This window comes from Labeo rohita, unplaced genomic scaffold (assembly GCF_022985175.1).
Source record: "Labeo rohita strain BAU-BD-2019 unplaced genomic scaffold, IGBB_LRoh.1.0 scaffold_211, whole genome shotgun sequence".
In the NCBI taxonomy this organism is placed as follows: Eukaryota; Metazoa; Chordata; class Actinopteri; order Cypriniformes; family Cyprinidae; genus Labeo; species Labeo rohita.
The window spans coordinates 71,307-99,292 of NW_026128341.1; the positions used below are offsets into that span (position 1 = coordinate 71,307).

Here is a 27,986-nt window from a genome sequence, read left to right on the forward strand (position 1 = left end):
TCTGTCAGCAGGCTTTAGTAATTAGCAGTGACTCATGAAGAGGATATTGATTGACCAGGCGTGCTCATTCATTTAACATTTAACTCAATCACACCACCATCAGCTCACCTGGACAGTGAAAACACAACCATTTGTATCCGTTTAATGTCTGCTGCTTCATCTCAAACATAATATCACCAGTTATCCATCTGGAGGAATCGGTCAAGAACATGTGCAGATCATATTTCACCACAAATACTGTGTACTATATTTTTAACTAAAATAAACTGAAGCTTATTTCAGGACCATAAAGATTCATTTAAAATAACTGGAGTATTTCAATATTGTGATTGTATTTGTTGTACCACTTTTAAGTTGTGCTGATTTAACTAAAATATTATATTACAATATTTATTTGTTGTAATGGAGTAAAAAAAATACAGTATTACAGTAATAATAATTTAGATGGGAAATGTATAATTTTTATTAAAATAAAGTCACAATGCAAAAATCCTATGTAATGTATTATGTATTTTTTATTAAATAATTAAGATAGAATTTAATTTCAGTAATGAAATTTACAATTTATTATTTATTAATGTATTTTATATGTAATATTGGGGTGAAATATGAATTCTGAACATCTTTGTCCACATTGTTAAATGCACATTGGACATAAATCCAAACTCTCTTACTCTGTTAACAAATTATCTAATGGCAGATCACATAAATACTGTGTACATGTGCATATCCACAGAGGCTCGGTTATAATCGTGAAAAATAATATTATCATTTATACAGTGTATAAAAGGTCTATGTGTCCATGTTTTCATATATACACACTGGTTTCTGTACAGTTTCTGTAGTGTGATGCATCATAATGCACCATTATTCTCCTGTTTTGATTTTCGCTGTTTGTTTTCAGTCCCTGTATTTGTCTGATTGGCATTTGTCTTCCTTTCTTCAGTGTGTTTTCCATAAGGGGTTTCTGTAGACCCATCCATCTCCCTGCACACAAACAAACACTTTTATGAGCTTCACACCATGGAAACTGCAGAAAAAAGTTTCAAATGGTTCCATCTTAGCTGCAAAAGAGATATAAACTTCACAATCAAAAGTTTTCCAATGTATGTGCTTCACGTTTGCAGTTTAGTCAGGTCTGTCAGATTTCAAACTGGGCTGAGTCTGTAACTGTAGCCGTTTCTAGGGGTTTCAGTCATGAACGTACCTCTTTGTTGAAGTATTTGGGTTTCCAGGGCATGTTGTTGGTGGCTCTCTGTCTTTCATCTGATCTCTGGTCTTCCTCTAACACATGCTTGTGTTCAGTGGCCAGATCAACGTTTCCTTCCTTCAGTGCCGCGGTCACATGCTGCCAGAGACACCTGAGATTAAAAACACACAATATCACAACTATATAAATGACCACAAAATGAAAAGTAGTTAAGAAAACACACGCACACACACACATATACATATACATAGATATATACATACTGAATTTTTAAAAAATTATTATTTATTTATTTTTTTAAAGAAATGAATACTTCTATTCAGCAAGGATGCATTAAATTCACCAAAAGTAAGAGTAAAGACAATTGTAATGTTACAGAATATTTCTATATCAACAAATGCTGTTCTTTTGAACTTTCTATTCATCAAAGAATCCTGAAAAATAAAAACATGTCAAAGTTTCTAGAAAAATATGAGGCAACACAACTGTTATTAACATTGCTGATAATCAAAAAATGTTTATTGAGCAGCAAATCAGCATATTAGAATGATTTCTGAAGGATCATGTGACACTGAAGACTGGAGTAGTGATGCTGAAAATTCAGCTTTGATCACAGGAATAAATTACATTTCTCAATATATTGAAACAGTAAACTGTTATTTTAAATTGTAATAATATTTCACAATTTTACTGTTTTTACTGTATTTTTGTTCAAATAAATGTAGCCTTAGTGAGCAGAAGAAACTTTATTCTAAAACATTTAAAAAAAAAAAACTAACTTTGACTGTATAATACAAATAAACACCAGGTTTCACCTGGACTCGGTCTGGCCTTGTTTCTCGATGGGTCGAATCATCTTCCTGATGACGGGCAGTTTGTTGGTGTCGATGACTTTGGTCTCTCCGCTGCTGTAGATGAACTCGAGCGTCCCGTTCCACTCGCCCTGAGCTTTACACACCACTGTCCCGCTGGAGTTCTGCTTCACCTCTGCACTTACCCTGTACACACACACCTTCATCATCATCATCGTTGTCATCATCACTCTCAATTACATCTCATTTAAAGGACCACTGAAATTTAAATTCCACTTAAATGCTTTGAAACACGGAGCGTAATTCTGTGTGTTGATGTCATGATGTCAGCTGAAACAGGAAAACAGGGTGGGACATATCCAGCAGTCCCGCGCCCGTTTTACAGTAGCCAATTGCATTTCACAAAGCAAAACCAGACTTTTCTTTGCCCCAATTGAAAGCATATTTACACTGTCCGAATCGTTCCCTATCCCCTATATAGTGCACTACATGACATCCACTGTACAGAAAATACAAATTCTGTGAACAAGTGACCGATTTCAACCACAGCTTCAGCATGTAGAAGGTGGGATGCTTTGGATTCTAGAGAGCATTTGATTGGACAAAAAGTTTGATAAGAAGCTGAAGTGCAGGGTGATGTCATCAAAATCGTTGATCCATATTTGCAGAAGTTGGATACTAAGTTTTGAATGCTTATATCTTGTGAATTAAATATCTTGTAAATGTTTTGGAGAACACTAGCTTACAGATAACGTTAAGGCTAACATATTAAAATTAAAGCCAAAACACTTACATTTTGATATCATGGGGACTTCAAGTATCAGCGTTGTTGACTGACCTGTGAACTTTGCCCCCGTAGAAGGGTTTGGTGTGGAATGTGACGTTGGCCGAGTATCCGGACTTGGCGCAGTTGATTGTGACCTTTCCTCCGAGCTCCACCCACGGCACGGTGAGGATGGATCGAGCGTACGCACTCGGGAATGTAAACACGTACTCCTCCCCGTGATCACGCAGGTACAACATGCCTGAAGAGCAAATAGCAAAACCCTAAAGCAAGACTGAACACATCAAGCTTGTGAGATTTGTGTATGTTTCATCAGTACAGATGATCCATCAGGTTCATAACATCTAGTCTTACTAGTTTATAATGAAACAAGTCCAGCAGATAAACAGACTACACCTAAACACACACAACACTTGACCTTTCAGTCCTAAACTAAATTGTGTAGTAGTAAAGAGTTTCTAATTTCTTATATGAACAGTAAGATTTTTAATGTTTTTTGAAAGAAGTATCTTCTGCTCACCAACAAGCCTGCGTTTATTTGATCCACAGTAGAGCAAAAACAGTAAAATTTTAAAGTAATTAATTAAAAAATAAAATAGTAATTTATTCCTGTGATTTCCTGATTGAATTTTTGGAGCATCATTACATTATTATAGAATTATTAAAAAAAAAAAAAAAAACATTAAAAATCTTATTGTTCAAAAACTTTTGACTGATAGTGTGTATATTTTTTGTTATTTGTTGTTTTTGTTATTATAATAATTCCATGAATTATAATGCCTATCAAATTTATTAATAAAACAACAGTTTAAAACATACTGATCTGAGTGGCTCATATTACCCTCACTGTAAATTTTCATTTAAAAAATAAAAAAAATTGTTACAGTACAAACAGATGTTAAAAAGTTATATATTTGACAAAAAACAAATTCACAGACCACTATTATCTAATTTTAAGAAATTAGATCACCGAATCTCAAAACTGTTCAGATGAAATTAATGTCACCGATGTTAGTGTTCATATTAAAAGTCCAGATTAATAACAGCATAACTTTTTCAATAAACGTAAATGAAAACTCAATAATAGTTGCTAACAACAACTAAATAAAGAATTGTGTTGAGATTTATTAACATGGGCAAGAGAGAAAATAACAAATAATGTGTAATGTAAGCATCATAATAGTAAATTAGATTATTGTATTTAGAGCACATTGTAAAAATGATTTTTCTAAATTGTAAATAAAGATTATTAGAGTGTGTTTTATAAGAAACTACAATTTCAGACTTTCTACTGCAAAATTTCACATTTAATTCAATGTGTTACTTGCTGTTTCTTTGGAATTAAAGAAATGGTTCACCCAAAAATGAATAAAAACATTAAAATAATCCACAAATAGTAGTTCCGGATAAAATACAATAATCCATAACACTTCCTCCATTGAAAAAGTCCATCTCCTGTTGTCTTTCACATCAAAATCTACTCACATATTTGTTCAGAATGGTTTTGGCTTGTAATTGGTGCTTGATCTGTGCATATTTCTCTTCTGATTCAGAAGAGACAACTTTTTCAACTTTTTCATTAGTTCAAAAGTTTAAAATATCTTAATGATGGATTTGTTCCTTACAAACACGTAGCTTTTCACTTCATAAGATGTTAATTGATTGACTGGAGTGGTATGCATTACTTGTGGATTATTGTGATGTTTTTATCAGCTGTTTGGACTCTCATTCTGATGGCACCCATTCACTGCAGAGGATCCATTGGTGAGCAAGTGATGGTATGCTACATTTCTCCAAATCTTTTCTGATGAAGAAACAAACTCGTCTACATCTTAGATGGCCCGAGGGGCACCCAGTTTTTTTTTTCAGTGTAGATGAAGAAAGCGCCACCCACCTTCTCCCACCATAGAGACGCCCACTGACATGCCCATGAATTTGCTCTTGGTCCAGATGTGTGTGTTGACGCACATGCCTCTCTCCACACACTCGCAGTAAAACCCCGACACCGGAGGATGATGGGAAACCTGCTCTGCCACAAAACGCACCCTATAACAGTCAGACCCCACCCCTGCCGTCTCCTGATTGGTCCTTGGGTTTGTGTCAGTCCTCAGAGGGCGGACGTGATCTTGGGGAACCTCCCATGAGCATTGGAAGGTCTCGCCCAGCACCGGGTTGTAGGGCTTCTTGGCGACGGCGCCCTTACGTCCTTCATGGAAGGCGGTCATGTAATACTCGACGAAACGTACCATACGCTCCTCAGGGGTGCTTCCAGTGGAGATGGACAGGAACAGGTCCGGGTGCGCCATGAAGTTAGCGTACATCTCCAGCAGGGAACGCTTCTCCAGGATGAATGTGGGAAGAACGACCTGCACACAGAGAGAGACTGTAATGTCACATGAAAGTCTAATATTATTTGTGTAATATGTGATGGTGTTGGGATTCGCACCCGTGTGAGATCCATGCCCAGCTTGAGCTGAGACAACAGATGAAGAATGATGCTCCTCTGGTCGTCCAGCACACCCAGCTCTTCTTCAGTGTTATCATCTGAATCCATCACCTCCTCATCAGGGGAAATCACCTCCATCCCATCCTGCAGCAAACCAGGGTTTGTACAAGGTGCTTAAAGTGCTTGAAGTACTTAAATTTGGATTTTTTGAAATTTAAGGCCGGGAAACCACCTAAAAACAGCAATATTCCTGAAGAGGTACTTGAAAAGGGCTTGAATTATTGAAAGACAATGTATCTATGAAATAAGTGTTTAATTTAGTCAAAAAGCACATATCTTTTCATGCAAAATTCACACAATTTCAGTTAATGTCAGAAAACAATTGAGCTAAGCAAGTAGCAGTACTGACAGTATCGTGTAAACATGGCTGAAGATGCAAAAACAGGAACAGATGAACCGAATCAATTGAGTCATTAATGCTGGAACCGCTCTGATTGATTCAAACTCATGACTTCGATTTGTTTCATTTCAAGTGATTCACTAGCAAAAACCAGATCAAATTAAAAGAGTAATTTATTTTCTAATTTCGACATTGCTTGTAATGATTTTAAAAAGAACATAGTGATGGGTGAAACTCTGAATCAGTTAAACCACTGCGTCGCAAAATGATTCACTGTTTCCAATCAGATTGAGTATCTCAAATTATTTGTTTTAGATTGGGACTTCGGAGCACGTATCATGAATCATTTGATTTAGATCAGAACAGGTTTGTGAATTCAAATCAAATGATTTGCGATACGTGATTTAAAGTCCCAATCTAAATCAAATTCAGATTGGGACTTCAGAGCATGGATCACAAATCATTTGATTTAGACCAGAACTTCGGAGCGGGTTTGCAAATCTTATGCTTTAGATTGGAACTTTGGAGCATGGATCATTTGTTTCAGATCAGGAATTCATGATCTTTTTCTGATTTTTTTTTTAGTAAAAAATAGAAAGCATCAAACCATTAATATAGTACAATTATAAAAAACAAACAAACAAAAAAAATAAAGTAAAAATAAAATAAACTAACAATTTCTATTCAACATGGATAGTTAGGATAGTTAAATTGATGTATTATTATTATTTATGATTATAAATGAATAAATATACACGCACACACTCTATGCTTTAAGCACAACTGTTTTTAACATTGATAATAATCAGAAAAGTTTCTTGAGCAGCAAATCAGCATATTAGAATGATTTCTGAAGGATCATGTGACACTGAAGAGTGGAGTAATGATGCTGAAAATTCAGATTTGATCACAGGAATAAATTACACTTTACCGTATGTTCACTTAGAAAACAGTTATTTTGAATTGTAATAATATTTTACAATATTACTGTTTTCACTGTATTTTTTATCAAATAAATGCAGCTTCAGTGAGCATAAGAGACTTATTTCAAAAACATTCAAAAACAAAATCTTACCACCCCAAACTTTTGAATGCTAAAATATATTTAATGCATAATATTACTCCATTCTCAGACAGTATCCTCTCACCTCAGTGTTCTGCAGCAGGGTTGTTTTCCTGAGGGAGGGCGAGGGCTCAGTGGGGCTCCGGGTAGTTGCACCGCCGTTCCTCAGACGTTCTCCTGAGGGTGACTTTGGGACGGTCCACACGGGAACATTATCTGCGGGAACGAGGAACACATGACCAGCGGTCAGCAGTTACACATCATGCCGAAACTCGAAACAAATCAATTAGTGACCTTCAGTCTGCGTTTAAACCGGCTGATGACCCTGATGAAAAGACCAGCCTACGGTGGTTTACAGAGTTTAGCTGGCTGACAAATGCCCATGAAACTAAAACTGGAAACCAGGTAAAACCAGCAAACTACCTAGGTGATTTTTTTTCAGCAGGAATGATTCACACCTTTCGACACAAACATCATATGCTGCTTTGACCTCCACATGAAAAACGTTGCACATATCATCACAGAATGCCATTTTTCACACTGTATTAATATAATTTTTTAAAATAAATATAACCAATTAATTACACATGAGGGTCCTGCAGCAGTTCAGTGTGTTGTAAAAAGATGTGAAGCATCTTTAAGCTCTTCTACCGATGCAGAAACATCAAATTCTCATGATGTCATGATCAAAGCATCATCAGGGCTGCATGAACTTGGCATCTGCTCTCAGAGTATTTCTGATCAGCAGATGTCAAGTTTCTTACATTCAGACAAATTCAGCCACATACAATTATGACAGAACTGAGATGTAAATACAGTTTGTCATTGTGGCCCATTAAGCTGTAGATTATTTACATTTGAATTAGATAGATAGATAGATAGATAGATAGATAGATAGATAGATAGATAGATAAACAGACTTTAGTAAAGATGCATCAAAAAGAAAACAAAATCAGAACCTGAGCATGTTAATTTCCTTGAAAATATTAATTTATTAAAATATTATTCATTTATAAATGCATGAGGCTCTTCAGAAATCACCTACGCTCAGAAAACTGAAATAAACAACCACCGCTGGAACAGAAGTCTTAGCATTTACATAAAAAGTCACTTTTGATGGCTATATACAGATTGTTTACTTGAACTCTAACCCATATGACTAATATCAGAAACACTCGAGAGATTTACTAATGCTTTCTCTCGACTCTCCTCACTGATTTACCCAAGAAAAGTAGACAAATTTACCAATGAGATCTCAACTGTTTCTTCTAGTCATCAATGAGATTACATGGAAAGTATAGGATCTCTCATAGCTGAATGTTTTTTACTTAAATTCCTTGAGCTCTGAACAATAAAATCTCAAAAAAGAAAACTGAAGCCCAATTCACACCAAGAACGATAACTATATTTCACATCACGTTAGAATAAAGTTCTGTTTAGTATGAACGCGTTGCAGTTTTATTGTCTGCCATTTTAAACGCACAACCTCTTTAAAGAAGGATGGATTCTGATTGGCTGTCAATGTTTTCATCGACCATCAGCCAGGAAAAGAAACAAAAAACGTTCTTAAAGTTATTCCAACGTTATCGTTCCTCTCTATCGTTATTGTTGGATTCGGCAATGTGCAATTTTTAATACTGCATATTTATTGTTATAGTCCTTTTTGTGAATGGACTGTCATATCTCAAAATTGTAAAGCACATGAATAAATGTTGAAAAATAATAAATTTTAAATATGTATTAAAATGCAACATATGTACACTACCAGTCAGAAGTTTTTGAACAGTAAGATTTTTAATGTTTTTAAAAGAAGTCTCTTCTGCTCACCAAGCCTGCATTTATTTGATCCAAAGTACAGCAAAAGTAGTAAAATGTTGATGTATTTTTATTATTTGTGACCCTGGACCACAAAACCAGTCTTAAGTCCCTGGGGTATATTTGTAGCAATAGCCAAAAATACATTGTATGGGTCAAAATTATAGATTTTTCTTTTATGCCAAAAATCTTTAGGAAATTAAGTAAAGATCATGTCCCATGAAGATATTTTGTAAATTTCCTACTGTTAATATATCAAAACTTAATTTTTGATTAGTAATATGCATTGAAAAGAACTTAAATTGGAAAACTTTAAAGGTGATTTTCTCAATATTTAGATTTTTTTGCATCTTCAGATTCCATATACTGAAACAGTCATATCTCGGCCAAATATTGTTCCATCCTAACAAACCATACATCAATGGAAAGCTTATTTATTCAGGTTTCGGATGACATATAAAGCTCAATTTTGAAAAATTTACCCTTATGTTTTGTGGTCCCGGGTCACATTTAAAATGTTTGTTTTCTGTTTGAATATATTTTAAAATGTAATTTATTCCTGTGATGTCGAAGTCACATCAATTTCAGAAATCATTCTAATTTTCTGATTTGCTGCTCAAAAAAAAAAAAAAAAAAAAAAAAAAAAAAATAGAAATATATAATATAAGTAAATATTATAAATGTCTTTGTCATCACTTTTGACAATTTAAATCATCCTTGCTAAATAAAAGTTTTCATTTCTATAATTCTTTTACCATAAATAAATAAATAATACTAGCTCCAAGCTTTTGAATGATATAGTGTGTAATGTTACAAAAATGTTTTATTTCAGATAAATGATCTTTGGATCTCACTGTTCACTAAAGAATCCTGAAAAAAATGTACTCAGCTTTTTTAAATATTGATGATGATGATGATAATAATAATAATTGAACAGCAAATCAGCATATTAGAGTGATTTCTGAAGGATTATGTGACACTTAAGACTGGAGTAATAATGCTGAAAATTTAGATTTTATCACAGGAATAAATTACATTTTAAAATATAATCAAATAGAAGGCAGTTATTTTAAATAGTAAAAATCTTTCACAATTTTACTGCTTTTGCTGTATTTTGGATCAAATAACTGCAGGCTTGGTGAGCAGAAGAGACTTCTTTAAAAAACATTTTTAGTAACTTTTCATGATAATTAAAATATCAAAAAATGAAAATGATTTCTCACACAGACCATGCAGAGAAACATCCATGCACAGACCAGAACATGTTTAGAAATGTTCTGGCTGATCATTGTGATGAAACACTGCTCATGCAAACAAAACACAAATATGTATTTACCTGATTGGTGTTTCCCTCATTTGGATCCACAGGCCCTGCCCATTTCACAGTCCCGCCCCTGTCAGGCCACGCCCCCTCAATATATATAACTAGCCCACAACAGACCTCAGCCAGAGATCAAAGGTGTCATCTGAACTCATTCCTTTAATTCATTTCTGTAACATCAGAAACATTCTAAGCGATCAATTTTGGATTCAGTCCATTCAGTACACCAATACGGTCTCATTTCCATCTCAATCTGAAGCAATCTGAAGAGAGGAACAAGCATTTTTGCTCTCATATTTTCAAAATTATGCTTTACAAAACTGAAGAAAAACAGAAGGCTGAAACAAAACGCAGTTTGTTCTCTCCAAACACAAGGAACAGAACCTGAGATCTGAAGATTAGCATTCAAACTGAAAATACAAAAGGAAAATACAATATTCAGATCAGGCACAGAGTCATTCAGCTCTCAAGTGTTTTTCCTTGGAGAAAGAAAGACATCAAAGGTGTCCATTGATATCAAGGAGTTCTCATTTTGTTGTTTTTTTTTTTTTTGGCAGAGTGAATCAACATAAAAAATGAATAAAAATGCAAACATAAAACAAAACCAAATATAAAATCACTGCGATTGACTTTGACGCCCAGAGTGAAGCACCTGAGTCCACATCAGGGTCGATCTGAAATGTTTTATTGGATCCACTGGGTCGTTTTGAGTTTTCAGGCACCTGTGTGTATGTGTGTGTTTCTTTGGCATGTGGTTCGTCCAGCATTGAAAAGCAACAGGAATCAGATTCCAAACACTCACACGAATCATGCATTAAGGGACGGTTTCATCCCTGAACATGTTACACACTCAAGCACGAATACAAATGATACAATCAGGCACAGAACCGAATGAACAAACGATTCAAATGAAGAACCAAAATACAGATGAACTCACACAAACACCGAACATGCAGCGTGAACGACGAACAGCCCTTCAACAACATTTATTGCAAACGTTTAGTTGCATGGGGCCCGTTAGATACGGACAGGGGCCGCAGTCGACCTCGCCCTGATCTTTGGCCGGCTCCGGGTCTGGAGGAGCCACAGGCATCTGTAGGGTGTCCGTATTGGACTCACCGGAGGGCGGCCCGTGGTTGTGTCCGGCGCTCTGCTGTAATATAGTCAGGCACTCGCCAAGGCAGCTCAGGGTGGCGGCAGAGGTGGCTTTCAGCAGCAGCAGGTCCTGATCCAGACAGGACAGGGATCCTCGCGTCGGCAAAGACTCGATGGACTGGACCAGACTTTTCTGCTGACCTTCGGCCTGGTTCATAACCTGAAGAAATTAGGAAGGAGCGTTACTGCGGCTGACCAGCAGGTGGCGTCGTTCAGCTTCACTAATAACTAGAATACAAGTCTCAAGTCTGTTTCTAGGTCTGTAAGATTTCTTTTTTGAAAGAAATTAATACTTTTATTAATCAAGGATGCATTAAATTGATCAAAAGTGACACTTATGATGTTACAAAAGATTTCTGTTTCAAATAAAAGCTGTTCTTTTGAGCCTTCTATTCATCAAAGAATGTTGAAAATTAAAATGTTTCTCGGTTTCAACAAAAATATGAAGGAGCACACAGCTGAAGTTTTCCACAGTTATAATAATAATAATAATAATAATAATAAATATTTCTTGAGCAGCATCAAGGTGCTTGAAGTACTTGAATTTGACTTTTTTAAATTTAGGGCCTTGAAAACCCTTTAAAATAGTAATATCCCTAAAGAGGTACATGAATAGTGTTTGAATTATTGAAAGACAATGTATCTATAAAATAAGTGTTTAATTTTGTCATAGCACATATCACAATCACGCAAGATTCATGCAAATAAATTTGTGAATCATCATGTTTCACATCAGGATTTCGGAGCGATTTCGTTAACCTTTTTTAGATTTTTTTTCTTAAACAGTATAAAACAAACCATTAATACAGTACAGTTATTAAAAAAAGAAAGACAAAAACAAACAAATCCCTTATGAAAACAGTGGTTTTGCTATATTAAAAGTGTAGTATACTTTAGTAATACTTTGCATGTGCTTCACTTAATTTTTTGACATTTTTTATTAGTATATTTTATCTATTTCTCTTTTTTTAAGAATTTTAAATGGAAGACACTGTTTGATAATTGAGATCTCTGATTGAAGTCCTTGAAAATCAAAAAGTAGTGCTTGAAAAACTCCGTAATAGTCCTGGAATTTAATTTTACAGTATCTGTACGAACCTTGAATGATGCTAAAAATTCAGCTTTGCATCACAGGAATAAATTATAGTTTAGAATATATTCAAATAGAAAACAGTTATTTTAAATTATAATATTTCACAATTTTACGTTTTTACTGTATGGCACAAAATAAAACTGTTTAGCATCTTCACAATCTTTCATTAAAACGTTCTTAACCTCTAAAATCACTTTATTGCTGTTTTAACTGAGGGCCTGAAATAAAGCAGTAAAGGTTCAGCTGCAGTTGATGCGGATGATCACACGAGCCGTGCGTCGGCAGACATGACAGACGAGGTAATAATGTTTCAGCTGACGCAGGACTTATTTAATTCTCTAAATGATGTTCTGGCACAGAAATAAAACCCAGCAGAGCTCAAACTGACGGTTTATATGAGGGGAAACATCTCTGTGACACTTCTGAATGTACAGAGCTACAAAACTAGCTCAGCTTGTTCCTCATTTAATTAAAGGAAGGAGATGTTTCAGGAGAAATTGCAGTGAACAGGATGTGTTACAATACATGTTTACATTTATGCATGTGGCAGAGGCATTCAAGGTTGGGCAGAAACGATTAGTTGACATGAACGATAACGTGGACAATGAAAAAAAATTGTCGACAAATATCTTTGTTGTCGAATAGTTGTTTGATCTCATTTCTCCTAATGTACTGGCATGCAATAACGCGGATTGACCAGCATGGCTCTGTAGCACAAGACTGTAATTCAGCTCTCCAGGCCCCAATGGTATGTTCCTGCACAACCGGAGGCTGCAGTTTCAGGACCGCACATCTAGGGCCGCACTTCTAAGACCCTATTTTTTTGTGACAGCTCCATCTAGAGGAGACCTGATTCAATCATAAAACAAAAACTCTTCATTTTTTTATCTTTCCATCTTTCCATCTTTAATGTAAGACCTGGTGTGAACTTGTGTTCGAGGTGGTGTCAGCAATCTCCATTTAGCCTATTTAGCTGTGCAAAACAGTTCATTGTTCTGCTAAATGTTATAAACTAGTATTTGTATTCAAATTATCTTACATTTATTAATGTACCAATAAACACACTAATTTGTAGCGCAATCGTTTTACCGTTTACTGCACTTCATGCGTGTCAAACATCAGACGTGAATGGCTGTGCTGCAGCTAATGAACTGAAGTCTCACAAAGATACAAGTCTTTCTTTACAAGAAAACTGAATTTAAAACCAGAATATATATAGAATATACTGAAATAAATTAGGTTAAATATTTAAATTGGGTTTCCAATATGTTAAGGGTTAGGAGTTGGCTAGGACAATAATTTAGTGTATACAATTAACCAACTACATATTTCTTTAAAATATAATAACATACACAATAGCAAGCACTATTAAATAGTATACGAAGCTAATACATACATAAATACAATAAGTAAATGAAATAATACAAAAAAAAAAAAAAATAGGGTCCTAGAAATGCGGTCCTGAAACTGCAGCCTCCGGTTGTGCAGGAAGGCTGTAACTAATCCAATAGAAGGAGACAAGTTTGAGTGCACAAACAAAGCAGAACTAACGCATGGGAAAGCTTTACAAAAGTACTAACGAAAGTGTTGTCATTTGTAAAGAGGAATATACTCACAAGGAAGTTTTCAAGGTAAAAAGTTGTTCTCTATACGCAAGCAACGCTTGACTGTTAGCGAACATCCGCTTCTGAGAGCGGCGTTTAGATGAATATGTAAATATACAAAATAAAACAACTAAAATGCTAGTAGTGAGGAAAACAGCACTTAAGAAAGCATCTGATCATAATAATGTGGATATATATTTACACCACACGTTTATTTAAATAGCATTTTATATAACAGCTCACTGTAAAGCAAGCAGCTTTACAGTATTATACACAAAAATACTTTGGTTTGTACAGATTAAAATTTGACCTAGCTCAGGACTGTTTTGACTATAATAACATTTGATTTTATGGATGATGGGAAATAATACTTCACTTCTTAAAATGCCATTTGATGTTGATATTTATTATGTACTATTTCCACTTTCAAAGTCCAATTCAACATCTTGTGGAATGTGACAAATTCACTTCACATTTGGATTACACCATTTTAACGTAATACTTTTATTTTAACATAAACTAATAAACTTAATACAATGCATAGAATGCACCATTTGTATCTATTTGATTTTATTTAAATAATCATATTTTCAAAATACATTTATTCAGATTGTTTAGAAACTGCATATATCTGTTCATTGTGAAAACAAATTTATTCAGTAGGATTAGGATTTTTAATATTTTTTTAAAAAGAAGTCTCTTTTGGTCACCAAGCCTGCATTTATTTGGTCCAAAGAACAGCAAAAACAGTATAATTTTGAAATATTTAAAATAACTGTTTTCTATTTGAATATATCTTAAAATGTAATTTATTCCTGTGATTTAAAAGTTGAATTTTTAGCATCATTACTCCAGTCACATGATCCTTCAGAAATCATTCTAATACTCTGATTAGTTAGTTAGTTAGTTAGCTTTGATCACAGGAATAAATTTTAAATTATATTCACACAGAAAGCAGTTATTTTAAAATAGAGAAATATTTCACAATATTACTGCTTTTGCTGTATTTTGGATCAAATAAATGCAGGCTTAGTGAGCAGAAGAGACTTACTGTTCAAAAACCCTTGACTGGTTGTGTAGTTCAAATATGGCTAGCTGTGGAACAAGCAATATTCAATTAGTTAAAATGTATGAGATTGAAACAAATTATAAAACATGTTTCATTTATGTATGACTGACAAATATCAAAGCATCAAAGTTTATTGGTTTATGTTAAAACTGTAATCTAAATGAATAGAATTTTTTATGCAATTTAAATACATAAATCTTAAATTTAGGCCTAATTTTGTTTGAGTGTCCTTTAATTCTGAATTAGATCAGACAGGAGATTGATGATGGTCTATAATTATCCTCCATTATTTCAGTCTTTCAACCGTGTGTCTCTGACCTCTTTGACTTCTAGGAGCCGCTCTGGGTACTGGTTTTTGGCACGGCGGGCGGCTGCAGGCGACTTATGGTGCGTGATGGTAACGATGTTGCTCGGAGGCCCGTGGTGAGGCAGATGTCTCTGAGATGCAGGAGAGGAAGACGGAGGGAGGTGAGGAAGCAGAGAGAAACTCCGCGTCCGGCCCGATGAACCCTGACACACACACACAGAGATGGTAAAAATTAACTTTCTATTCATAAACATGCATAATACAGTCTAACAAACAGTGAATGCAGATTACAGCTGCAGTCACACTCCAGATATTGAAACACAGACGTCACAACATCACAATAATCCACACCACTCTAGCCCATCAATCAGCGTCTTGTGAAAAGCTGTTTGTAAGCAACAAATCCATCATTAAGGTGTTTTAACTTTAAACCACTTCTATATATGAGTCCCATATATTTGTTTAGAGCTGTTTTGGACTGTTGGCTTGTAAACTGTCTTGATCTGTCCGAATGTCGCTCCTGATTCACACAAGACAAATTTTTCACTGGAGGAAGTGTTATTATGGATTATGGACTCTGGATGGAAGCAATGTCTTACTGATACATTTATTTCTTACAAATATGCAGTTTTTCCTCTTCACAAGATGTTAATTGATGGACTGGAGTGGTGTGAAGTACTTGTGGATTATTGTGGTGCTTTTTATCGGCTGTTTGGACTCTCATTCTGATGGCACCCATTCACTGCAGAGGATCCATTGGTGAGCAAGTGATGTAATGCAATATTTCTCCAAATCTGTTCTGATGAAGAAACAATTTTCATTTTTGGGTGAACTTTTCCTTTAATTTAAATTCAAGTTAAACTCAGTACTAAAACATAAAACTAAAATAAAAATGAATAAAAACTATGCAGACATATTTATAAAAAAAAAAAAAAAATGACAAAAACACACAACAAACTACTAAAACTTTAACTAAAATTAAAATAAAAAAGAAAAATATAAAAATAAAAATTCAACCTGTGAATAAAATTTATAATAGTATCTCAATGATAATAAAATAACAACATTTTTAATGCTGTTAATGCATGTAATCGGTTAGACATTATAAATGTGATTTTTAAAGTTTGAATGAAACATTTAGAGCTGATTAAAACATGACTTTATCACACATGGACAAAAATCAGCAGTGCATCGGTTTATCGCTAAATTATAGAGGAAAAATATGGGTAACTTATAAATCAAACATAGAGATGTTTAACAAAAGTCATTAGGTGTGTTTGTGTGGTGAAGTTTAATGATCACTGAAGATCAATTAATATCACCCATAAGCGATTCACAGAAATGTGAAGGAGAACGGCGCCTTCACAGTAAGATTAAATCCTTAAAGTAAGCAAAGCTGTTTTTAGTTTTGAATATGCTGATAAATTAATATACGTGTATTGCTGGGTGTGTTGGTGCAATTTGAGGATAATCTGTTTGTTTTTGTGTTTGAGTTGCTGCTGTGATGATAGTATCATTCACACAGGTTACTGTACTTCACAATCAAACATGCACCTATAATATAACAGTATATGAGTCTTTAAATAGAGTGAATCACAGAGCAGTAATAGTTCTTTCTATTTGTGTAACACTATAGCGCTCTATCTCCCAGGTGAATACACATATGCGTGTGTGTGTGTGTGGGCTGAACACATTCTGACAGCAAATGTGGGCACAAAACAGCCAAAGCCAAACACCGTCCCACAGGCCTGAAATATTTTTTAAATAAAACATTCATTTTATTTAGCGCAGTGTTTGGGGCAATGATTTTGCTAGCTAATAATGACAAATAAATATCTCATGAGTTTTTAGTGCTTTAAACTTTAAGTTAGTGTTGATGATAAACAACTACAGTGCAAAAAAAGGTCTTTTTTAATACTTAATGAGTATTTTTGTCTTGTTTTCCAGTTAACATCTCAAATTTCTTGAAATAAGATAATTAACAAGCTTTGCAGTAAGATCAAACACACTCATATTTAAAATACCATCTATGAAAACAAGTGAATTTCTCATGTGGTGTTCTTAATTACATTTATCTTGTCTCAAGGACTTTCAAATATATTTTAACTGGAAAACAATTTTTAAAAAGTCATTGAAAACCATTTTTGCTGCTAGCTTATTTAGGATTGTGTGTAAGAGTTTAGGAAAGCAGCCTTTGAAAAACCCTATTTTTGTCTCTTTATCCTGATATTTTGGGACTGAGGCAGGAGAATATGGTTATTTAAAGATTCAGAAACAACCCTGTGAAATGAAAAACAATAGTGGTATGTGTGTACTAATGCCCTGAGCAGTGAGTCTAGATCCGTCTGGATCAATATGTGCTGATATCAGTTACAGAGGAATCAGAGAGAAAGAAAGGGTCAGTGTTTTACAGGCAGAATAAAGCATCTGTTCTTCACTGAATGAAGCTCTGTGATCATGAGCTGATGAGCAGTTACTACAGCACAGCATTAACAGAGACAGACGGGCAGTAACACATCACAATCACACATATCAGGACTTTATGAGACACATAAGCCCGGTTTCACAGACAGGGCTTAGCCTAAGCTAGGATTTGGTCATAGTTCAATTAGGACATTACTGGTGTCAGTGCAAGTTTCTTTCAGTTGAAACTCAGATGTACATTTTAGTCTAGGACTAGGCTTAAGCCTTGTCTGTGAAACCAGGGTATAAAATAATAAACGCACATGAAACCAGAGTGTGTGTTTATGTTACCTGTGCTTCCAATGTGTTCTGAGTTCGGTCGACACACAGATGATCGTCACAGTCCTTCAGCTTCCTCATCTGTGAACGACAACAGATCAGATTACGCTTTAGCAAAGAGCACTCAAGAAGACTTACAATTATTTAAAGGGGTGCTATTATGCTTTTTCACTTTTTGAACTTTAGTCAATGTGTGGTGTGTATCTTTGGGCATAAAAAGATCTACAAAGTTACAAATCTCAAAGTCCACTCTAAAGGGAGACATTTTGTTTTTAAAAAAATCCCTTTTCAAGAACTACAAGGAACAGCTCCTTTCTGATGTGATGATGTTCTTTGATAACGTTAGGCTGCTTTTAGCCTTATGCTGGAGCTGGTTTCAGACGAATGCAATCCGAGTTACAAAGTAAGTTGTTAAAATTTATCCTGGCACTCCCAAGCTTTAGAATGGCATAGACGGGTGTTTCTTCTCATCAGCCCAAAACAAGTCCAATAATATGCATCTATCCATAATAAAAAGTGCCTCACTTTTAATAAAGGCCTCCTTTAGTGAATCAGTGCATTTTTGTAAGAAACATATCCATATTTAAAATGTAAGAATCACTTTAATCTATCTTGCGTTAATAGTTGTACATGGAACTTGCTTCTTTGACAAGGGGCGTGGCAGTACTGAAACACCGTCTAAGCTGTTCGCCAATCGCAACGCAGTGGGACAGCTAACCAATCACAACACATTTCGTTTTTCTGAAGGCAGGCCTTCATTAAACCCGGAACTAATCGAGCCTTATGTGCCAGGCTGGGAGAAATGTATTGTAATAATGTAAATTATGTTAAAAATAGTGCGTTTTTCGAACCACTGAGCATGAAAGCATGTTCTAGTACACCCCCAAAACAAAATCAAGACTTAAAAAGAAGCATAATAGAACCCCTTTAAAATGTGACAAAACAAGCTAAAACAACTATATCAAGATCTTATTTTAATTCACTTTATTAATTGTTTCTTTAAAGTACCACAATTTTCACAGTCTTGAAAAACATGCATATTTGAGGAAGGCTTATTTCGTATGTGTGATTTCTAGACCTGGAAAAAGTCAAAGAAATTATTACAACCTTAAAACTATATGGGCATATTTATAACAAAGACACATTTTACCAATTACGCAAAGCTCTGTCAGATTGAATATATTGAATATTTTTTAACAAATAAATAATATATAAATAAATAGGTTTAAATCAGTAATTCATGAAAAATTGGAAATTCATGTTAAATCAGTGTTATTTTCAGTGTTATTTTTCAGTCATTTTTATTATTTTGGTAACACTTTACAATAAGGTTCATTAGTTAACATGAACTAAGAATGAACAATACTTCTACAGCATTTAATAATCTTAGTTAATGTTAATTTCAGCATTTACTAATGCATTATTAAAATCACAGGTTGTGTTTGTTAACATTAACTAACATGAACAAACAATGACCGACTGTATTTTTATGAACTAACATTAACAAAGATGAATAAATACTGTAATAAATGTATTGTTCATTGATCGTTCATGTTAGTATATTAACTAATGTTACCAAATGACATGTTATTGTAAAGTGTTACTATTATATTTTTATACGTGTATAAAGTTTTATTCATGTGTATTAATTTTTATTTCACTTTTAGTTCGTTTTCGTACATCAAGTTAAACTAAACGAAAATGAGAAATGTTTCCTTGGCAATTAGCTGAAATAAAATAAGTTATTATAAAATTATTTTATTTCAGGTAATGAAAATGTTTAATCCAAATCATGGTTATAAATATTAGAAGCCCCGAAGAACATTTTTGGAATCCTTAAATGTGATTATCTTAATTATCATTTTTTAAAATAACTTTTTTAATTTGCAGAAATTTTAGTAGGACTGTCCATAGATTAATATGAGTGTCAGGACTTTAAATATTGTTGTGCACAGGGAGACGTCTCGGAGCCAAAAAACAGAGATCCACAGCCTTATAAGCTATATTAGGGATCTCATCTCTTTAATTGTTTTTTTATTAAGTTAGTGATATTTTTTATCTCCTGACCTCTAAGAACCCTCACAGAATTCTGTGCATATAGTTAGATTTAACACGAAAAACATAATTTATGAGTCTTTATAATTAGTGACAACACATCAAATCACTCATCATGATATTTTACTGTGTTAGTGAGGACATTTACCCTCACAAGTATATGGTATACAAACCTATACAAACACCAGGATTCGTAAAAGGTACTTAAAGTGCTTAAAATACTTGAATTTGACTTTTTGTCAGAAAACAATCAAGCTAAGCAAGTAGTACTGACGGTGTCATGTAAACATGGCTGAAGACATGAAAAGAGTAACAAATGAACCAAATCAACTGAGTAATTTATGCTGGAACCGTTCCGATTGATTCAAACTTGTGACTTCGATCATTCATTTTAAGCAGTTCACTAGTAAAAACCAGATCAAATTAAAAGAGTCATTCATTTTCAAATTTCTGTATCGCTTTTAATGATTTTAAAAAGCACATAGTGATGGGTGGAATGGAGATTTTTGAAACTCTGAATCAGTTTCGAAGCGTTCCAATCAGATCGTGTATCTCGAATCATTTGTTTCAGATCGGGACTTCAAATCATGTATCTTGAATCATTTGATTTAGTTTGCAACTTCGCATATTGCGAATCATTTGATTCATATTGGGACTTCAGAGCGCGTATCGTGAATTGCTTGATTTAGATCAGAACAAGTTTGTGAATCATTTAGCTGAATTGAAAGATTCAAATGAAATGATTTACGATACGTGATTTGAAGTCACGATCTAAATCAAATTTCGATTGTGACTTAAGAGTGTGGACCGCAAATGATTTGATTTAGATCCGCATTTCAGAGAAGGTTCGCAAATCTTTTGCTTTAGATTGAAACTTAGATCGCGAATCATTTGATTTTGATCAGATCTTCGGAGCGGGCTCGTGAATCTTTTGCTTTAGATGAAAGCTTCGGAGCACGTATCGCAAATCATTTGATTCAGATCGGGACTTTGTTGCGGGTTAGTGAATGTTTTGCTTTGAATCAAAACTTCAGAGAAGGTTCACAAATCTTTTGCTTTGGATCGAAACTTTGTAGCACGGATCGCAAATCATTTAATTTAGATTGAAACTTTGGAGCAGGTTTGTGAATGTTTTGCTTTAGACTGGAACTTTGTGGCACTGGCTGCAAATCATTTGATTCAGATCAGGATTTTGGAACAATTTTGTGAATGTTTTTTTCAGATTTTTTTTTTCTTAAACAGTAGAAAACATCAAAACATTAACACAGTACAGTTATAAAAACCAAAAGAAAAAAAGAGAAAGAACACAAAAACACAAATCCATTTGTAATACTTCAGTAATAATACTCTGCATGTGCTTCACCTTATTTTTGTCATTTTTATTAGCATATTTTTATCTATTTCACTGTTTTTAGAATTTTAAATGGAAGACATTATTCGATAAGTGAGATCTCTGATTGAAGTCCCTGGAAATCAATAAAAGTAGTGTTTGAAAAGTCTTTGAAGTCCTGCAGTTTCATTTTGCATTATCTGTATGAACCCTCTACAAAAACAAATTCTCCTATAACACTTTTTCTGCTCTCCTCAAACATATTCCACAATGTTTGTGTGTGTTCACACAGACCTTGGCACTGCTGTCAGAGTGGCGTCTGGTACAGGCCTGTAGCTGCGTCATCCACAGCTGCTGTTCTGTGGCGTCCACCGCTGGGACAGAGGAATTATGGGAGGAAACATAGAGAGAATTAGGGAGAGTAAATATCCAAAGTATTAATGTATTATAGTTACTATGGCAACCACTTAAAAGATGCATTCTATTATATAATGTTAGATTGGGACTGATGCGAACACACTCCAGGGTTGTTACAGTTAACTAAAACTAAACCTAAAAGCATAATAGTACATTTGTTACTTCAACTGAAATAAAATACTAAAATATATATATATATATATATATATATATATATATATATATATTACTAAGCAGATAACTATCTATAACTATAAGAACTAAAATTTAAATATGAAAATAAATACTAATTCAAAGTCTTAATAAAAACTTCAGTATACTAGTATCTCACTGCTACTTAAATAACACACTGATCTTTCACAATGAGTGCTGAGGGTTAGACGAGTGACCCTGAGCATGGCAACACCACATCACTTCCACATTCAACAGGAAGTCAGACTATTCCTAGAGTCAGAACAAGCGTTAGTGAAACACTTGAGCTGCAATCATCAAACTTCACTAAGCTTCAGCAGGGCGTCACTATTAGAGCCTGAATAAATCAGAAACAGATGATTAATGAAAAACAGAGCAGCAGCCGCTGAAACATAAACACGACAAAATACACACACTACATCTTTGCAATTAATTATTGTTCATTTGGTTTATTTAACAAGCACACTCATACAAAACATTACAGATAAGACGTGGTGTGCTAATCTGGTCACATTAAATGGAAATATTTTGGAAACCAAACTAAAAATCAAGGGAACAGACAAACATTAACATTGCATTCAGTCATATTGCAGGAAAACTGCTGCATCAGGAAACATTTTGTAACGAATAAAATTCTAAATGATTAATCAGATGCCTAATATTTCCTATCCATACTGTACAGTTAGACTATTTTTTTTTTAATGTTAGCTTGTAACACCTTCTGATCTTGTTACCCAGTCTTTTCTTAAATAAAGGTGAAATAAATAATTACATAAATAACAATGTCTAAAAATAACATTAACAAAAATAGACATAAAAAAAAAAAAAAAATAAAATTAATATAAAATAAAATTAAGTAAACTGTATATAAAATATTTAAATGTAAAAAAAAAATAAATACACATATATTAAACAAAAAATAAAAATTATATTTATATTATATATATATATATATATATATATATATATATAAAATGTAAACAAATAATAAAATAAATACATATAAATAAAAATTAAACAAAATTAATATGAAATTAAATAAAGTAAATAAGTTATATTATATATATTATGTATATAATATTAAAATGTAAAATCTCTCTCTCTCTCTCTATATATATAAAATAAAAAATATTAAAATCTAAAAATATAAATAAATCTAAATATATAAATAAAAAAATCAAATAAATCTTAAATTAAGTACATACATTATACACACACACACACACACACACACATATATATATATATATATAATTAAAATATAAAAAATCTATTAAAAATAACATTTATATAAAATTAAATTAAGTAAATAAATTATATATAATTAATTTATTAATAATGTATAATTAAGTAAATTATATTATATAAAGCTCTATAGAATAAAAAATATTAAAATGTAAAAAAAAATCTAAATTAAATTAAATTAAGTAAATAAATTTATATATATGACCTGATTTTCACCATTATGCTGTTGGTTTCATAGTTTAGCCAAATCTTCACAAGTGAGAACTACCTTGGACAAGCTAGAAACCAGTTACCAAACCTCCAAGTAAATTCCCAGAACTCCTTGAGATGGCAGCCGCGAGCAGATCCTCTGAGAGTCAGTGTGGCAGATTTTCTTCCTATTACTGATTCTCAGTTATTGTCACTCACAGAAATGTATCAGAACATGCAGCACTTATGATGCAGCACTACAACCTTAATCAGAATCCATTTAATGCTCAATCTTATAAACTAATGCATCCTGGGTAAAACAGCTGTCAGGAATGCTTCATCACGGATAAGCTGCACTCCGATCAGCTCTGCATTAGCAATTTAAACAAGCTTCCGCTTTAATTAGGAGATGAAGATGCTTCTGATGGACTGACTGCAATTAACAGAGATGCTAATAAACACAGAGTCATTCTCATTCAACACTAGACCAGATGACACTGACACAACATTGACAGTATACAGATGAATTATTAGAAAACAGCTCTAAATGCTGGATGCTTTTATCCAAACCAATAACATGCTAAAAATGTGTAAACTATAACGAAAAAATGTGTAGATGTGTAGAAGTGCATAGAACTATACAATAAATAACAGTGTGTATAAATTATAGGGCTGTCAGTTTAACACGTGAATTAATTAGTTATGAAAAAATAACGCGTTAATGCGCTGGCCTCACCCCGAGACCTGTACATCTTATATTTCATACAGTTCACTGTCGACAAATATGATGCAGGGCAACAACTCCACAAATGCAGTCATGCCCTAAAATTCAAGATATTGGGGCAAAAATGCTCCTGAGTTGTTGTGTAATATTTATATATAGCACAATATGAGGGCAATATGACACGTGCTGATTTTTTCCCAATCTATCACAAGCTTAAACGTGATTTTATACAACAGTTCAGTAAATAAGAAGTTTGATATTGTGTTATATACATATTATATTGTGTTTTTGCTTAATTTTGCAGAGAACATATTATCTTTGAAGCCACAGCAAAATTGTTGCACATCTCCGAGCAACACAGCGGTGTTTAGTTTCTGAATGGATCTGCGTTTTGAACGAATCGTGTAAATCAATGATTCAAAAGCCCATTCATAAAGAGAGCCATTTACTTCATTCCTGAATGAATCAGCCATTTGAACGAATCAAATTAATGACTCATACACTCTAAATAGTGATAAGTTGACTTAACTTAAAAAAATTGAGGAAACCTGTTGCCTTAAAATTGTTAAAGGGGTACTATTATGCTCCTTTTCAAAGTCTTGATTTCATTTTGGGGGTGTACTAGAACATGCTCTCATGCTTGGTGGTTTGAAAAATGCTTTTTTTTTGTTCACATAATTTACATTATTACAATACCTTTCTCTCAGCCTGGCACAAAAGGTTCGATTAGTTCCAGGTTTAATGAAGGCCAGCCTTCCGAAAAAAGGAAATGTGTTATGACTGGTTAGCTGTCCCACTGCATTGCAATTGGCAAACAGCTTAGACGGTGTTTCAGTACTGCCACGCCCCTTGTCAAAGCAGTTAGCGCAAGCTTCATTAATAGTGAATCTTAATCAGAATCTTAAATACAGATATTTTCCTTACAAAAAAACATGGATTCGCTACAGGAGACCCCTATCTGAGGTACTTTATATTATGGATGGATGCACTTTATTAGACTTTATTAGACTCCGATTGCATTCGTCTGAAAGAAGGAAGCATGGAGGGTGAGTAAATAACACGCTACAGTAGTTACAGTAGAGTCACAGTACAGTACAGTACAGTACAGTACAGTAGAGTCCTATCCTCAGCTTGCAACATCGCTGATACATGATATTATGGTGCTAATTTATTTAATTATTTTACATACTTAGTTTCATTGCCCGAAACCCAGCTCCAGCATAAGGCTAAAAGCAGCCTAACATTATCAAAGAACATCATCACTGATTAGCCTAGCCTATTCTAGTGCAAGTTTATGCATTTAAAAAAACACTCGTGCTATAAGTGAAGCTATCTACACTGTATGATGAATAAATCTCTTACCACACACTGCACACGTCTGCGCGTTATGGCTCCGACGTGACAACCGAAGTAGATCGCGGCTTCAGCATGTGTTTCAACCCCCAGTACTGCACACGTCTGCAGTGCGTTACAGCTCTGAAGTGGCCACTCTAGTCAATGCTTGTGTTTATACCTGCCGCGCTGCGGCTCGTTGAAGCAGCTCTCCAAGCTGCATCGCTAAAAAAAGGTTGGCTAATCCCCCACCTCGTCCCTACCCACCCCCCAACAATTCGAATTTCCATAGGTGGGATTTAATTTAATGATATTCTAATGGACCGTGTTGTGACGTCGCTGTATGCAGAAAACAAACGCTGTAGACCAAAGGAGCCGTTCGTTGTAGTTCTTGAAAAGAGATTTTTTAAAAATGAAATATCTCCCTTTTGAGTGGACTTTGAGATTTGTAACTTTGTAGATCTTTTTTATGCCCAAAGATACACACCACACACTGACTAAAGTTCAAAAAGTGAAAAAGCATAATAGCACCACTTTAAGTAAATAATAATTAAAAAAAAAAAGTTAAGTAAACTTGACAATTTGCTGAACTTTGTTTTTTTTTTTTTTTTTAATTATTATTATTGAGGCAGTGGATTTCCTCAATTTTTTTTTTTTTTACAATTTTTAAAGTCAACTTATCACTTTTTACAGTGTATAACAATTACTGCCACCTGCAGGCAGATTTAGTTTCTTATTTAGAGTATCATCTCATTAAAAAAAAAAAAAAAGAAAATATAATAATAATAATAATAATAATAATAATAAAAAAAGATTATCTTCTTTTGTGTTCCATAGTTTATGTTGTTGCAGCCTAAATGTGTGTAATAAATTTTATGCTGAATCTAATAAAATATTTCTTTCTAAAGCTACAATTTGTAATGTTTACTTGATACTTGCTCTTCTTTAATACAAAAATAGCTTTAACCCTTTAACTGACACCGTATTACAAATAAATCCTAATCTAATCATGACAAACTATACATTGTTGGAAAGGTCTAAGACTCCTAAATAGATATTTTAACATATTTTTGTGTTAGAAATTTTGTAGGAAAAATAATAGATTAATATACGTCAAGAGTGCCACTTAAAAAAAAATCTACATCATAACATGAGTTCTGACCTTTGACACAAAAGACTTTCTTCATTGCCTTTTTCCCTATCACGCAATAGAAATCATAAGAAATTATATCTCAGCTCAAAACTTAAAATCTCAAAATTCATTTGCATTACCATGGAAAATGTACATCAAAATCATATTACAAAATGTTTCCATTCATGAATTATAAAGTTTGGATAATGCATTTTTATGTCTGTGTTAAAAAATGGGAGTGACAGTTAAAGGGTTAAATAATCTATTGTGGTTATTTCACAGTTATTTTGCAATTCATTAGATTAATTATTTGAAACATCATGTAATTAGTTAGTTAAAAAAAAATTAATTGACTGACAGCCCTAATAAATGAATTAACACAAGCCCATTCAAAAGTCTGTATCAAGGCTAAGAAAACAGTTATAGTATTACAATTTAAAATAACTGTTTGCTATTGTAATATATTGTAAAATGTAATTTATTCCGGTCATGCAAATCTGAATTTTCAGCATCATTACTCCAGTCTTCAGTGTCACATGATCCTTCAGAAATCATTCTAATATGATGATTTGCTGCTCAAGAAACATGTCTGATTATTGTCAACATTGAAAACAATTGTACTGTTAAATATTTTTTAGGATTCTTCGATGAGTAAAAATATCTAAAGAAAAGTATTTATTCCAAATAGAAATCGTATTGTCACTTTTTGATCAATTTAATGCAACATTTCTGAATAAAAAAGCAAAGTTTTGAATGGTAGTATATAGAACTGACGTCAGAATGGAAGTGAATCATCTGTTTAGTTCACACAGTTTTTCTCCATATGGCTGGACAGGCTGAGAAACAGACTGAACATCAGCGAGACTCTCGATACAAAAACCTCCAGCACTACAGAGAGACAAATACTGAATAAATGCACAAACTCCTGCATGAAACATGAATTTCATAAAGAGAGGCCGCTGGTTGCTGTGGTAACAGCCCAATACTGCAGCGTGAAATGACTAACCTTTAGCTCACTGTCATCTGAACGCACTGACCTGAGAGTCATGAGTGTGTCTTAAAGCTCAGAAAGCGAGTGTAAAATACCTCTGAGTTTGAAGAGCTCCCCATTGGCCGAGCTGATGATGAACATGTGAGGGGCCTCATCGCTCGACGTCACAGACGCACCAATCAGAGGCAGGGATCCGCGGGGCTTCTGACTCCGCCCCTGTTCGCTCACGAAATACTGCAGCTGACCCACATCAGGGTCCAACACGAAATACCTGCACACACACAGATCACAATACATGCATCATACAGTTATGCAGCACAACTTAAAGGTATAGTTCATCCAAAAATGAAAATTTTGTCATTAATTATTCACCCACATGTTGTTCCAAACCCGTAAGACCTTCATTCATCGTTCCAATTAAGATATTTTTGATTAAATCTGAGAGATTTCTGACCCTCTATAAACAGCAACGCAACTACCATGTTCAAGGCCCAGAAAGGTAGTAAGGAAGGACATTGTTAAAATAGTCCATGTAACAAAAGTGGACTACTTTGTTTT

At 33.9% G+C, this 27,986-nt stretch overlaps 1 protein-coding gene across 1 annotated transcript; it reads right to left on the minus strand.

Annotated features, from left to right (window-relative positions):
- Window positions 1–111: 111 nt before the first annotated feature.
- Window positions 112–27,696, minus strand: LOC127159365 (oxysterol-binding protein-related protein 10). The gene is made up of 12 exons (XM_051102217.1): window positions 27,524–27,696; window positions 21,501–21,580; window positions 17,834–17,902; window positions 15,091–15,282; window positions 10,971–11,166; window positions 6,801–6,931; window positions 5,253–5,396; window positions 4,701–5,172; window positions 2,861–3,047; window positions 2,026–2,208; window positions 1,208–1,361; window positions 112–987 (listed from the first exon to the last, which is right to left on the minus strand). The coding sequence occupies exons 1-12, from the start codon at window positions 27,567–27,569 to the stop codon at window positions 943–945; spliced, it is 1,899 nt and encodes a 632-aa protein (XP_050958174.1). The 5' UTR covers window positions 27,570–27,696; the 3' UTR covers window positions 112–942.
- Between the last annotated feature and the right edge of the window lie 290 nt (window positions 27,697–27,986).